General features: G+C 38.1%; 1 protein-coding gene across 2 annotated transcripts in view; it reads right to left on the minus strand.

The window, feature by feature from the left end:
- The window catches only part of LOC124278266, a 200798-nt gene that overhangs the window by 20859 nt on the left and 167279 nt on the right, over nucleotides 1-12660 (minus strand). The window contains exons 1-9 of one of the 2 annotated variants that reach the window (XM_046713983.1): nucleotides 11943-12093; nucleotides 11568-11660; nucleotides 11229-11336; nucleotides 9756-9832; nucleotides 9507-9613; nucleotides 7300-7374; nucleotides 7041-7168; nucleotides 6472-6731; nucleotides 6006-6144 (exon numbers count right to left, since the gene is read on the minus strand). In XM_046713983.1, the coding sequence (XP_046569939.1) occupies nucleotides 6006-6144; nucleotides 6472-6694 (362 nt within the window). In that variant the 5' untranslated portion in view covers nucleotides 6695-6731; nucleotides 7041-7168; nucleotides 7300-7374; ... (3 more) ...; nucleotides 11568-11660; nucleotides 11943-12093. Of the gene's footprint in view, nucleotides 1-6005; nucleotides 6145-6471; nucleotides 6732-7040; nucleotides 7169-7299; nucleotides 7375-9506; nucleotides 9614-9755; nucleotides 9833-11228; nucleotides 11337-11567; nucleotides 11661-11942; nucleotides 12094-12660 lie in introns of those variants that run through there. The other variant, XM_046713984.1, reaches the window with a different exon arrangement.

Genomic DNA, 12660 nt, shown 5'->3' on the forward strand with positions numbered 1-12660 from the left:
GCTACATAGGTGAAACGTTGCTAATTCCGACACCAAATCAGCTATCTCTGACCACATCAAAGCAAACCCCAAGCATCAAATAGAGTGGTCAGACTTCACCATTCACGCCAACAACCAAACGGACTTCACTAAACGCAAGCTCACCGAAGCCATTCACATCAAACGCCATAAGCCCACCATCAGCCATGACCAAGGATACTTCATTCCATCAGCTTATGATCCACTCCTCCACCAAACCCAATCTATTGTATAAACATCGCACCTATTGTATAAACATCTCCTTCATTGTAACCACTCCTGTGTTTATACATCTCTGGCTTCCATTCACTATCCTTTGTGTACTCACTGGCTTCATCAGCTTACTGCTTAACCAATTATGGCAATTATGTTGTTTCCTTTGTCAATTACAATGTATGTTGTTTCATTGTTATATACAGTATATATATGCAGCTCCTCCACTTCATGTATCACTCTTGCTTGACAACGGTACAAGAATCTGTATCGAAACGTCGCACTCACGAAATAAAGAAGTTGTTATCCATAAAAACTTGTTCCATATGCTCATAATCCTTGTTCAATTTTAGAACTCACGAGCACAGTCAGTTTGTCTGCTTGTTCGCCACCAGATGGAATGTTCCGGATTACCTCGATTAAGACATTGTTCTGAAATGAAAAAACAGACAATACTCTCAAACGGTATGTAAATCTTTCGATGTGTAATAAGCAGCCGACTGAAGCTATTAAACTACCAGTCTGCAATAAACTCAACACACCTAGAAACGTCAACTGTTATTGTCAATAACATGCCACCAAGCATAAAGCACTTCAGAGCAAGTTAACAATGACTTAAAATGTTTATTGTCTTGTAAAAATGAAATTAACGTCCGAACACAACCAATGTTGTATCTGCGCATCGATGGATGGGCATGTTTTTTCATTAACAAAGCTGATTGCGCTTTGCGCATCGGTTTAAAAGCTTTGCCACAATTGTTAGGAATCCCTATACGGGTGTTAGAGCATATTGAGTAGTATTGGGGACTCTGACAACGGTACCAAATTAGTGGAACTGTCACTTAACCCTAAGGGTCTGTCATCACGTTAACCTGGTTCAGACTTATATGTCTCTCTCGTTAGTAAAGTCGTGTCGTTAATCGAAATAGTACATGTAGTTTGAAAACACGAAACCTGACACGGTATGTCATTTAAGGGACGTTAATACCACAAACGTTCGTATTAACATGATCACCATCGTAGAAGCGCCATTCGTGCTTCCTCGGTTTTCGACGGATATATGCGGTGCGACATCAGTAATGCTACCACACTGGAATCGTGTTTACCCACTGTATAGAAATGTATTAAATAGAGGCATGACGCCTACCGCACTCTGATCCCATGTATCCAGTGTGACAGGTACACCTGTTTGGTGACACACAGCTTCCTTTCCTGCTGCAAGCTCCATTAGTGTTGTCCCTGCCGTAACAGATGGCTGGAGGAGACAACAAGGACACACAATCATATTTTAATAAAACCCTCCTTGTCAGAGATATTTGTTTACCATAAAAGAGATTTGCCATTACGCCGACAATAAAATGAGTGAGTATGGTTTTACGCCGCTTTTAGCAATATTCCAGCAATATCACGGCGGGGGACACCAGAAATGGGCTTCACACGTTGTACCCATGTGGGGAATCTAACCCGGGTCTTCGGCGTGACGAGCGAACGCTTTAACCACTAGGCTACCCCGTCTCCCCCCGACAACATTACATCAACGCCATGGAATAATTAAAGAGAGCTATGATACATTATGGATGACAACTTATAGATTCGTATACCGTTTTCATAAGAATCCTTACCGAAACGTCGCATCATAATATAATTACGAAGTTGACATCCATAAGTATCACACCTTTTTCTTATTCATCAACTTCTAAAAATGACAATCAAACAGGCCATAGAATAAAGTGTCAGCTATGCAGATGCATTCGAACCCGGCCTGAAATAAATCGACCAGACAATCATGTGATGGACTAGACAATCCAGTTACATAATAGCGGATTTTTCTTTCAACATGTTTTCACAGTGCGGTATTTTGAGGTATTCCTGCTGCGGATGAGTCTAGAAATTATGTTGCTTGCAAATCTTAACATCTTAATATGTCGGCAATATAAAAAGAAATAATTTCGCACAACCCATTCCTTTCATCTGTAAAGAGTTATTTGGAGTGAGAACGTATGGCGGCATGGAAACATTTTATGCAAAAAAACCCCACTTAATACTTAATGGCCATTCTGACATCACAGACATGTCAGAGTTTAGTAAAATTAAATGTTCTGCTGAATGCCAAATGTTTTTAATTTTTATTGTTTTTTTTATTGGTTCCCAAGATTACAATATTGCAGATATACCAAGCCGGGATACGTACGGCTTAAAGAAATATGGCTACATGATGTACAGGTGAGATATTTTTGTATTAATATATTTATAACATGCATAATTCATTAAGTTGATAATGTACAGATGTACAGGTAAGATAATTTTGTATTAACATATTTATAAACATGCATAATTCATTAAATAGATAATGTACAGATAATGTCAGGTACAAGTCAATACAGTTCAAGTCATCTAAGTACTGAGGAGAGAAGGCTCCATTTATGAAGGAAATTATTTATATTATCATTTTTGGCTGATATATGTTTTTCCACAAAGAATATTTCTTTTAGAGTTTTTATATATAGAGATTTGGAAGCATATTTTTAATACAGCATAAGTGAATATGTCTCTTTGCAGCAATGATGATGTGATTTAGTAATCTATTTTCATGTTGAGTACCAAACCAAATCATGTTTTTTGATAATTTCAATGGATGTGGATAATAATTGGTAAGCCAAATTTGTAGGTTTATCCAAAATGTTTGAATGCCAAATGTTGGTTATATTGACCATATATGGACTGCCCGCCGGATCCTGGCAGAATGGGGAAACAACTTTGTCGAGGTGAGGTGAAACTGGGTTTAACGTCGTACTTAAGAATATTTCTCTCATATGACGACTTGCATGCGTGTGTATGTGTAGCTGCTTGTACTAGCCCAGACTTATGGTTTTATAGTGCCAGCTCAATGAGATACCATGCCGCAGTTAGACATGAATACCCCACTCAGACACATTATACTGACTCCGAGCCGACCAGTCCTTGATGTACCCATTAATGCCGAGCGCCAGGCAGGGACCAACAAGTATCATATTTTAACGGCTTTTGGTATGACGCGGTCGGAGATCGAACCCGCGACCTTCAGCTCTCCGGCCGGACGCTCTAACCACTACAAGCATGCATGGGTTTCTGAAGACCAATTCTATCCCAGATCTTTCACAGGTCTTATGACAGGAAAGTCAGACAAAAAAATGTCATCACAGGAAGAGAACAAACCAAAATGATCCTTTGAAACGAAAACATGTTCTTGTACCCTGACCGCATAACATTTTTACTTTCCGATTCGTACGTATTCAGTACGTGGTGGCAGAGTACGCCAGATGATACCAACACACCTAAGCTGCAGTCTACATTGTTGGATGACTTCCATTCTGAGCAGCACGAATAGCTCAGACGTGACCGTGATTCATACCTGAAAATATACACCTGGAGTTCACATAAACCATATCATGTATACTCAAGGGATAAAGTAACAACGATCACCTAAATGTGAGTGAGTTAAGATTTTAAGTCATATCGGCAATATTGCCGCCATATCGTGTCTAAAAACAAGTTATAATTTCATAATAAATCATGGTAAATTATAAAAACCCGCCGGCGAAGGACAGTAAAACTAACTAGAATATCAAAGATATAATTGTATAACTAGTATGGAAATCTACAACATCTTAACTATGAAAGACACAATATATAAAAAAACGTGCTATAGATCGCCAACAACTGAAGGTAGATCACCATACTAGGGTCCATGGGGACTTACAGTACCTCACCTAAATGTCCTCATGACCGGAAAATATGTACAATTGTGACAACGCAACGATTTGTAGTTGATATATCTATATATTTTTGTAAACAACACACCACTTGTGTCACTAGATCAAAGTATACGGGTGGCCTGTAATGCACATTGGGGTGACGAAGTATATCACAACTCTCAAATTTAATTGTCTTCTCGTCCTGAGAAAACTGTATAGATTTCACGGGGCATGGTAATGTATTAATAAGGAAACATTATTGATAGTTTGACAAACTGGCTTTAAAACTAAAGTGATGCATTTATGCCTGTAATAATCGAGTTTGGACCAGACAATCCAGTGATCAACATCATGAGAATGGAGCTACGCAAATGGGATACGATGACATTTGTTAATCAAGTCATCGCGTCTGACCACCAAATCCCGTTAGTCGCCTCTTACGACAAGCATGGGTTTATGAAGACCATTTCTAAGCCCGATCTTCACGGGTTCAGTCAGCAGGTATTATCATCGGCGATGGTAAGTTGCACAAGGATATTTGGAAATTGACATCATGAGACAAGGAATTGGCAACAGATACTCTTGGAAACCCCAAACGTGGGAGCCGTTTCATTACCAACATTGTTGAAAACTAACACAAAGGAAGAAGGTTTTGTTTTCGAGTGAGTGAGTTAAAATTTATAGTCACAGCGGCAATTTCAGCAATATCGTGACTTTAAAAGTTATAAATTCACAATAAACGCAATCACATTATGAAACCCTGTCAACAAAGACAGTAAAACCAACTTGAAAATCACAGCATCAATAAATAAAACTAGCATCTCTCTGCAAAATTGGATTTCAAATTAGGACAATACAGTTTAAGAATGGGCTATAGGTCGCCATCAACTGAAGATGGATCACCATACTAGGGACCATAGGGACTTACAGTGCCTTTGCTACCTGCATGGACCCTAGCTTGATTTACACCATCCCTTCAGATATCAGCGATTGTAGACAAATCTAGCCATAAGTTAAAATAACATGTATCCTACGATTAAAGAATGTGGTAGATTTAAATTTACTTTGAATGTTTTATGACTTACGTATCCTCTCAGAAGGACAATAAGTTTACAGTACTTTCACCCCCTTTGAGGATACAGCCACTAACAATCTCGGTTACTAATCCAAACTACCAATCATAAAAGTACATCTATTTACAAAACATCAAAGTGTGTCAATCAATTCTATCGATTTTAAATATTCAGTAATAAAATGGCAGTTAACATTATGAAAAAAGACCCTTAACAGTTTTAACACTGAAATATGTATCCCTTGTGATGGAGTTTCGTTAAGGGAAATACACTATTTCAAGCACTGACAACTGGAGACGTTGGAGAGCATGCATGTGGATGAAAAGGGTTTTGCAATACATCAAATTGTACTTACTTTGTCCGATATTTCGTGCATCGGCCCCAACCAAAAATCTTACAGTGCACCTTGTAGCTCTCTTTAATTGAAACCTTGTATGTCACTGTATGGTGACACACATGGTTACTGAAACAAAAAATAGAGATTTCGTGAATTTATACTCACTGTAATACACATGATTTAATACGAATTCTAAAACACAGTTGACATTTAAACATATATAGTTCATCACAGCAGACACTTTTCCCACCCTATTTACATTCCAAGCTCAGTGTATACACGAGCAGTGTTTGAAATAAGCCAAACCAACTAGCCAGACATCACTGGTAGGGGTGGTCGATAACACCGGTTAACCGGTATATTGCAATTCGAACTTCACAATACGATATATTGCGGTACACTTTTCGCGAACCGGTTCAACCGAAACGATGGGTAATTTTCGTGATGTAGTCAAAACAACATATCAACGTACGGTACCCGACTAAATGACACCTTCCTTCACTGATGCGTCATGTACTTGATCTCTAATTATCATTTTATCATAATAATAAATTGGAACTCATTTTTAAGAAAATACGTCCTATTTAACGAATGTGCCTTATGTGTGGTAATATGCTTGTAAGAAGGTACCTCTCTCCATCACGCAGATCTGTTGATATTGGAAGAGTCCTTGAACATGTTAGAGTTTTAGACGGTGAAGTATCACTCAGAGCCTTCGAACAGCCACTGGTCCCATGTAATGGTATTGTTGACAAAGTAGTCTCGGCTCCTGTATTGAAAACGACCAACTCCATAATGTAAAGAACATAAACATGCTGGTTTATTCAAAGGAAAAGAAGACGACAGTTTGAACTGGTCATGATTAATTGTAAATTAATGAATACTCGAACAATTTTAACTTTGTCATTGATCAGATCATTTGTATTCTCTATGGATCTTATATTTCATTGACTTTGTTTTAATACAAAATTAGTCCCAATAAATATATGGAATATGGTTAAAATCATATCTTTTACTCACTCTTGACAATTTTCACGAATACCGTAAAAGAATAAACACCCATCATTTATCGGTGAGAGTCTTACAAACACTGTACCATTGATGAGAATCCTCTTCACTTTTGCCAATGAAGTCACAATTCCATAGTCTTGGTCATAGATATAGTTTGGGGGATTTGTATTGTCAATGTTGCTGAACTCTGAGAAGAGCAGATAGTAAACAGATTTTGGCTTCAAGTTGACGTAGGTATCTGCCTCATGCGCACAGCCAGTGATGGACCCATGTGTGGAGTTCCTTATGCTGTTGTGTGCATCGGTCATCCCAATGTTGCAGGTTAGAAGTTCGGGTTTTCAGTAACTGTGGATGTAACAATCGTGATCATAAACATCGTTGGAGTTTAGTCGATCAGGCTGCTTGGTACAATCCATACATCTAATGTTTTAGGGACACAGCACTGCAACCCACCGACTCACACCCCAACCCACCCACCCACACCCCACCCACCCACACAACCCACGCAACCCACACATACGCACACGCGTACATAAACACATAGATTTATATAAACATACACGGCAATCACGAAGTATTTTTTCTTGTTTGGACAGTTTCCAAGCTTAAATGGTAATGGAAAATCAAATGCATGGCTAACACTTATACACTCACGGTCACACTTTGTGTAGCTGGAACCTCCATCTCTCTTAACGAAGCCTTTTCGACATGTACAGGACGTCCTCAATCTGGAGTCGGGGCAGTCCCTGGCCAACACCATTGGTTCTTCCACGAACAGGTCACTGACAAATATCGAACATATTAAACATGGGAAATCAGCCTTCTCCTCAAAATGACGCAACTTCACAAATTATGCAAATAATCAATGAGTACATGTAAGGCTATGTACTTATGGTATAACATTGGAACTCACGAGCACAGTCAGGATGGCTGTTTGTGCGCCACCAGATTGAATAGTTAGCATCACCTCGAGCATCAAGACATTTCTCTGAAATGACAAAACAGAAAACCTTCTCTGAACAGTTAAGTAGCAGCAGACTGAAGCTGTGAAAATCTCAGTTAGCATAAATTCAACACACCTATTTAAGCCAATTATAATTGTCTATTAGTAAATTTAAGCTTACAATATGTTTTAAAAAGTGGTATATTTGTGATTTTAGTGATGGCTAAATTTGACTAAATCCAGCTTGGGTCCATGCAGGTTCCCATGGCCCCTGGTATGGTGACCTACCTCAAGTTGTTGGCGATCTATAACCTGTTTTTATATTGTGTTGTCCATAATGGAGGTTTAATTTTAAAGTTCCATGCTCGTTTTAATTCTCTATCTGTGATAATTTAGTTATTCCACTGACCTTTGTCGACATATTGTATAATACTACTGTATCTATTATAAATAAATGACTTGTTTTAGTCACGATGTGGCTGAAATATTGCCAGTGTGACTTTAAGTTTAAATCACTCACTCACTCACTCACTCACTCACTCACTCACTCACCACTCACTCACCACATTTTTCAATATTGTTACACTTGGCATCGATTTATAAAGCTCTGCCACAATTCTTCGGAATCCCTGTTCGGGCGTTAGAGCATCGAGAGTAGTATTGGGGAATCTGACTGACATTGATGGAACTGTGTCACATATCCTTAAAGGTCACAAACAACGTAAAACACAACTTTGTAGATTCTGATACCTTTCGGTATGGACTTATCGAAACAAATCATCAAAATGCAAATTCAACTTATAAAGTTGAAAAATAACGCGATGAAAAAAAACTGCGCGAAATCGGAGTTCAAACGATTCACTAATTTTCTCCCAGCGCTTGGGGGAAAAGTGGTTTCAACAGCTGGGCTGCGCTCATAGCACATGCGCAGTGAAATAGGTTCGCGCAGCTTGGAAGCGGGTTGTCCGGTGAATACTCGGTGAAGGCTTTGGTGTGAGCTGTTTTCTAATGTTTTGTTGATATGTCACAGGTGCGAGATTTTTTATATGTTATGACAGTAGATTACCGTTTTAAATGTTTATATAATTTCACTTGTCTATTTCACCACACGTTCTTCTTACCGAGTCACTTTCTCAGTTCGATGCTTAAAAGCAATGTCATCATTTAGCGTTGACAGAATTTCTAACTGTGATATAGATATGTTGTTGTCACAGACAAAACTCAATGTCTGTTTTATTGACACCTATGTGTCTGCCTGCCTGTCTGCTAATGACAATATTCAATACACAGCTGCTATCACTGACCACATGCAATTTGAACTTAACACCTATCAGGCTAAACATCATAAACAAAACGCATTGATTTATGGCCCGAGTTCGGTCTCTGTCACATAATGTAATTACACAGACAGATACTTGTACACATGACATGTTATGATGTCTGTTGATTGCAAAATGGTATACACAAAAATGAACATGTATTTACAAACCCCAACATCTCTATATATACACACACAATGAGCCGTGAGGGCATCTGCAAATGAACCAGCCGTTACACTTGAGCTCTGACTGGGTTCGGTATCCCGGCTGCTTCGTTTCTTGGGAAGTAAACCCAAGTACAAAATATTGCACTTTTGATTTGTGATTGTACGCTTATACTTTTGTTAATATGTATTTTCATAATCAGCAATGTATAAGATATGTCATGAATAAGTGATTATTGTGTTTTAATTATGTTTGATTTTTTTGGTTGCATGTGACCTTTCAGTACCTGTCATCATGTTAACCGGGTTCCGATTGATAAGTCGTGTAGTGATAAAGTTGTGGCACGACATGTCATTCAAGAGGCGTTAATATCACAAGTATTCCCTATGAAATAACAACCGATTGCAGCAGCGTATACCCATGGTTTAGAATCTTAATACATGTGAGTGAGCGAGTTGTTTTACGCCGCACTCAGCAATATTCCAGCTATATGGCGGTGGTCTGTAAATAATCGAGTCTGGGCCAGACAAGCCAGTCGCGAACAAGCATGAGCATCGATCTACGTAATTGGGATACGATGACATGTGTCAACCAAGTCAGCTAGTCTTAGTTAGTCGCCTCTTATGACAAGCATGGGTTACTGAAGATCAATTCTAACCCGGACCTTCACGGGTCCCTATACATGACGCTTACCACACTGTAATCCAGTATAGCCAGTGTAACAGGAACACTTGTCTGGAGCAACACAGCTTCCTTTCCCGCTGCAAGCCCCTGAGCGTTGTCCTTGCCGTAACAGATGGCTGGAGAAGACAACAGTATGTAGACAGCAAATAACTACTGTAATGTAATAACCATTGTCACGCATTGTACAATGATACAATTATTCATATAAAACTGGATGATTTATGATTTATTTGAATGATTTATTCTGTGAGTAGGTACCTGAACTGCAGTCTACACCATTGGTACTTCGCCATCCATCGCAGCATTCATACACACTCCATGATCTTCTTCGGTACCTTCAAAACAAAATGTGATTAACACTTAGTTGAAAGAAATTGATTTTGTGGAAATGGTATTTAACATGAAATAATATTGAGGTGCATAAATATATATGAAAAGTGTGTACAAAAAGCGTAACGTGCTATAAAACTAGACTTGTAAGAAACTATATTAGCCTGTTTTCAATAAGCTTATAACTGACGTGTTTTATCAATACTGTTATCGGACACATGGACGTTATCTGGTAATGGTAAACATACAAGTCAGATATACAAACAAAGACAGGTTTCATACAAAACTGTCGTGAACAGTTATTGTGAAATGTGTCTAAAATGTATTTTATTGCCTTAGCGAGGTTCAGGTGTAGTTCACACCAACTGAATATAGAAACTGGTAGATATATAAAGAAACCAAAAAACTCAAGATTGTGTGAAATGTGTTCCTGTAACTATGTAGAAAATGAGTACCACTTTTACTGATTTGTACTGCCTATGATGATCTACGTAAACGTTTTATCCCTGTCGATGTTTTCACCCATCCAACCTTGTGTAAATTTAATCGACTGATGAGTAATGCTACTCCTCTTGTGTTAAGAAATCTTGCCATGTTTATCTTCTATGCTAACAATCGTCGTCGCTACAGCTTGAAGGCTGCCAATGTATAACGTTGTACCATGGGCCGATGGCCTACATTCACATGAATAAAGACTAAAGACTATTTTTATACCTAATATATTTACTTCACAAACTACAACGAAAATGGTATTCTACCTCTTTGAGTCTTTCACAAGTATATCTATTCACAATCAACTGAAATAATATGCTCATGCTACATCTAAATGTTAAAATACATTGTTTTACGCAAAGACATATTTCACAGACACACATATGGACCATTTCATGTGTCGTAGACCCAGATTACATATTACAAAAGTTGACACACATAAATATAACAAGAAAGAAGGTTTTGAAATAATGGACATAGTGTCAGTAAACATTTATACACTCATTAAACGCAATATACTGTTTTCTTTAGAAAATATACAGCATACAAATAATTGCATCAAATTATGTTCTTCACTCTACCTTGATATAATATTTATTCTAAAAGCATTATGCTTTTGAAAAATCAAACAATGCCCTATCCATGCCCAATCAGTGATGCGAAATCGTGTGTACTGCGCTATGCATTCATAATTATCAAGAAAATGGAGAGTTAATAGTGAGTGAGTTGGTTCTTACGCCGCTGTTAGCCATATTCTAGCAATTTCACGGCGGGGACACCAGAAATGGGCTTCGCACGGAGAGTTAATAGGTAAATGCAAACATGAAAGTTTGATATTTAATTGACGATCTCAACTTGAAAGAGTTACATATATCTGTTGCTTTTAAAAATTAAGTACATCATATTCACCTTGTTCGATAGCGATTGCACCGTGAAAAGTAGATGAAGCCACACGATGTTGTATATCTATCCTGATAGGACTCGGTGGCGTAGGCAGTATGAGAACAAACGTGTGATCTAAAACAGTTGAGATACACATGTATAGCAATATCATGTAAAACAGTTAGAATATTTACGAAGTATTACAGTAATAAGAGACAATAAAATTATCTACACAAATGATTGGAAAATTGTTTGAATTGTTTGGTCACTTATGTTGTCTCTACTCACCAACTATTACTTGACTATTTAGTTATGCACATGTTAGTTAATGTAAAATCTGCATTACGGACCTAAGGCTAACCATACCCAGAACTACTAAGACCTTCCGTCGAAGAACAAATATAGATTGTAAGAAGCGCAAGGCAGCACCACGTTCTCTTCATTGTCATGCTGAAGTCACTGCAGGAAAATGGATCAATGTCAGAACAATTGCTAGACTATTTTGACTGCATTCATCTGTTAACACATCTCTTGAAAAAATCTCTTATTGGTAAATAATCGATACACATTGGTGATGAATTAAAATACGCACAGTACAAATTAATATTATTTCCACCATATTGCAGGAAATATCGGTTGCAACTACATAATTATATGCAGAGATATATAGTTACATTAACAGAAACATAATATCTTCAGCCGTATTTAATGAGTAAATGTGAGTTGGTTAAAGTTACTCACCTGGCTCTTACTATCCATTGCTGTGTTCTTTCCGTTATTCTGTTTACTGACAGACGACTTGTATCATACCATGGAGTATAAAAACCCAGTTATCTACACCTCGACCAACAGTTGCAGGACGGGTACGTTGAGGTCTTGATAAAGAACGAGCCGTGGTGTTGGTGTGAAAATATATTCTATGCTATAAGCTGCTTATCAGTGATGTATGAGTTACAAAGCTTTTCTCTGTTCGACATTCATTAATCACCAACCTTTCTAATCAGTTATATAATATGGTTGGTATTGTCTTAGCTTTTACAAATGAGCGAGTACAACGAAGACAAACTACCTCCAGAAAGTGAATTCTAAGATGCCTAGCGATTAGAACAATCGAAAAAATACATTATCAGACAATAAAGGTTTAGTTTTTGATCACGTAACAACTGAATGACGTTATCCCGTCACTGCGCCATTCTAGTGTGCCCCTCGTAATCAAACCATTTTCCATTACGTCACAATGTAAGCGACGTCACGATGCATGTCAGTTGTCATCGCCTCGTACGGCCTCCTACAGTAAACTACTCCGTTGCATCCCGTTTCTTGGTTTGCAGTTGGTTCACGCAGCTAGCATCACTGGTGGAAACATTACGTTTATGTTTTACGACGGTTAAAATGTGTCAATTCGACTCACAAGTTTCCAAGCGAGCGAAACAGTAACGTTCCACATGCAATGTTTCAA

The sequence above is a fragment of the Haliotis rubra genome, unplaced genomic scaffold (assembly GCF_003918875.1).
Source record: "Haliotis rubra isolate DU_JTF1 unplaced genomic scaffold, ASM391887v1 Scf234, whole genome shotgun sequence".
Lineage (NCBI taxonomy): Eukaryota > Metazoa > Mollusca > Gastropoda > Lepetellida > Haliotidae > Haliotis > Haliotis rubra.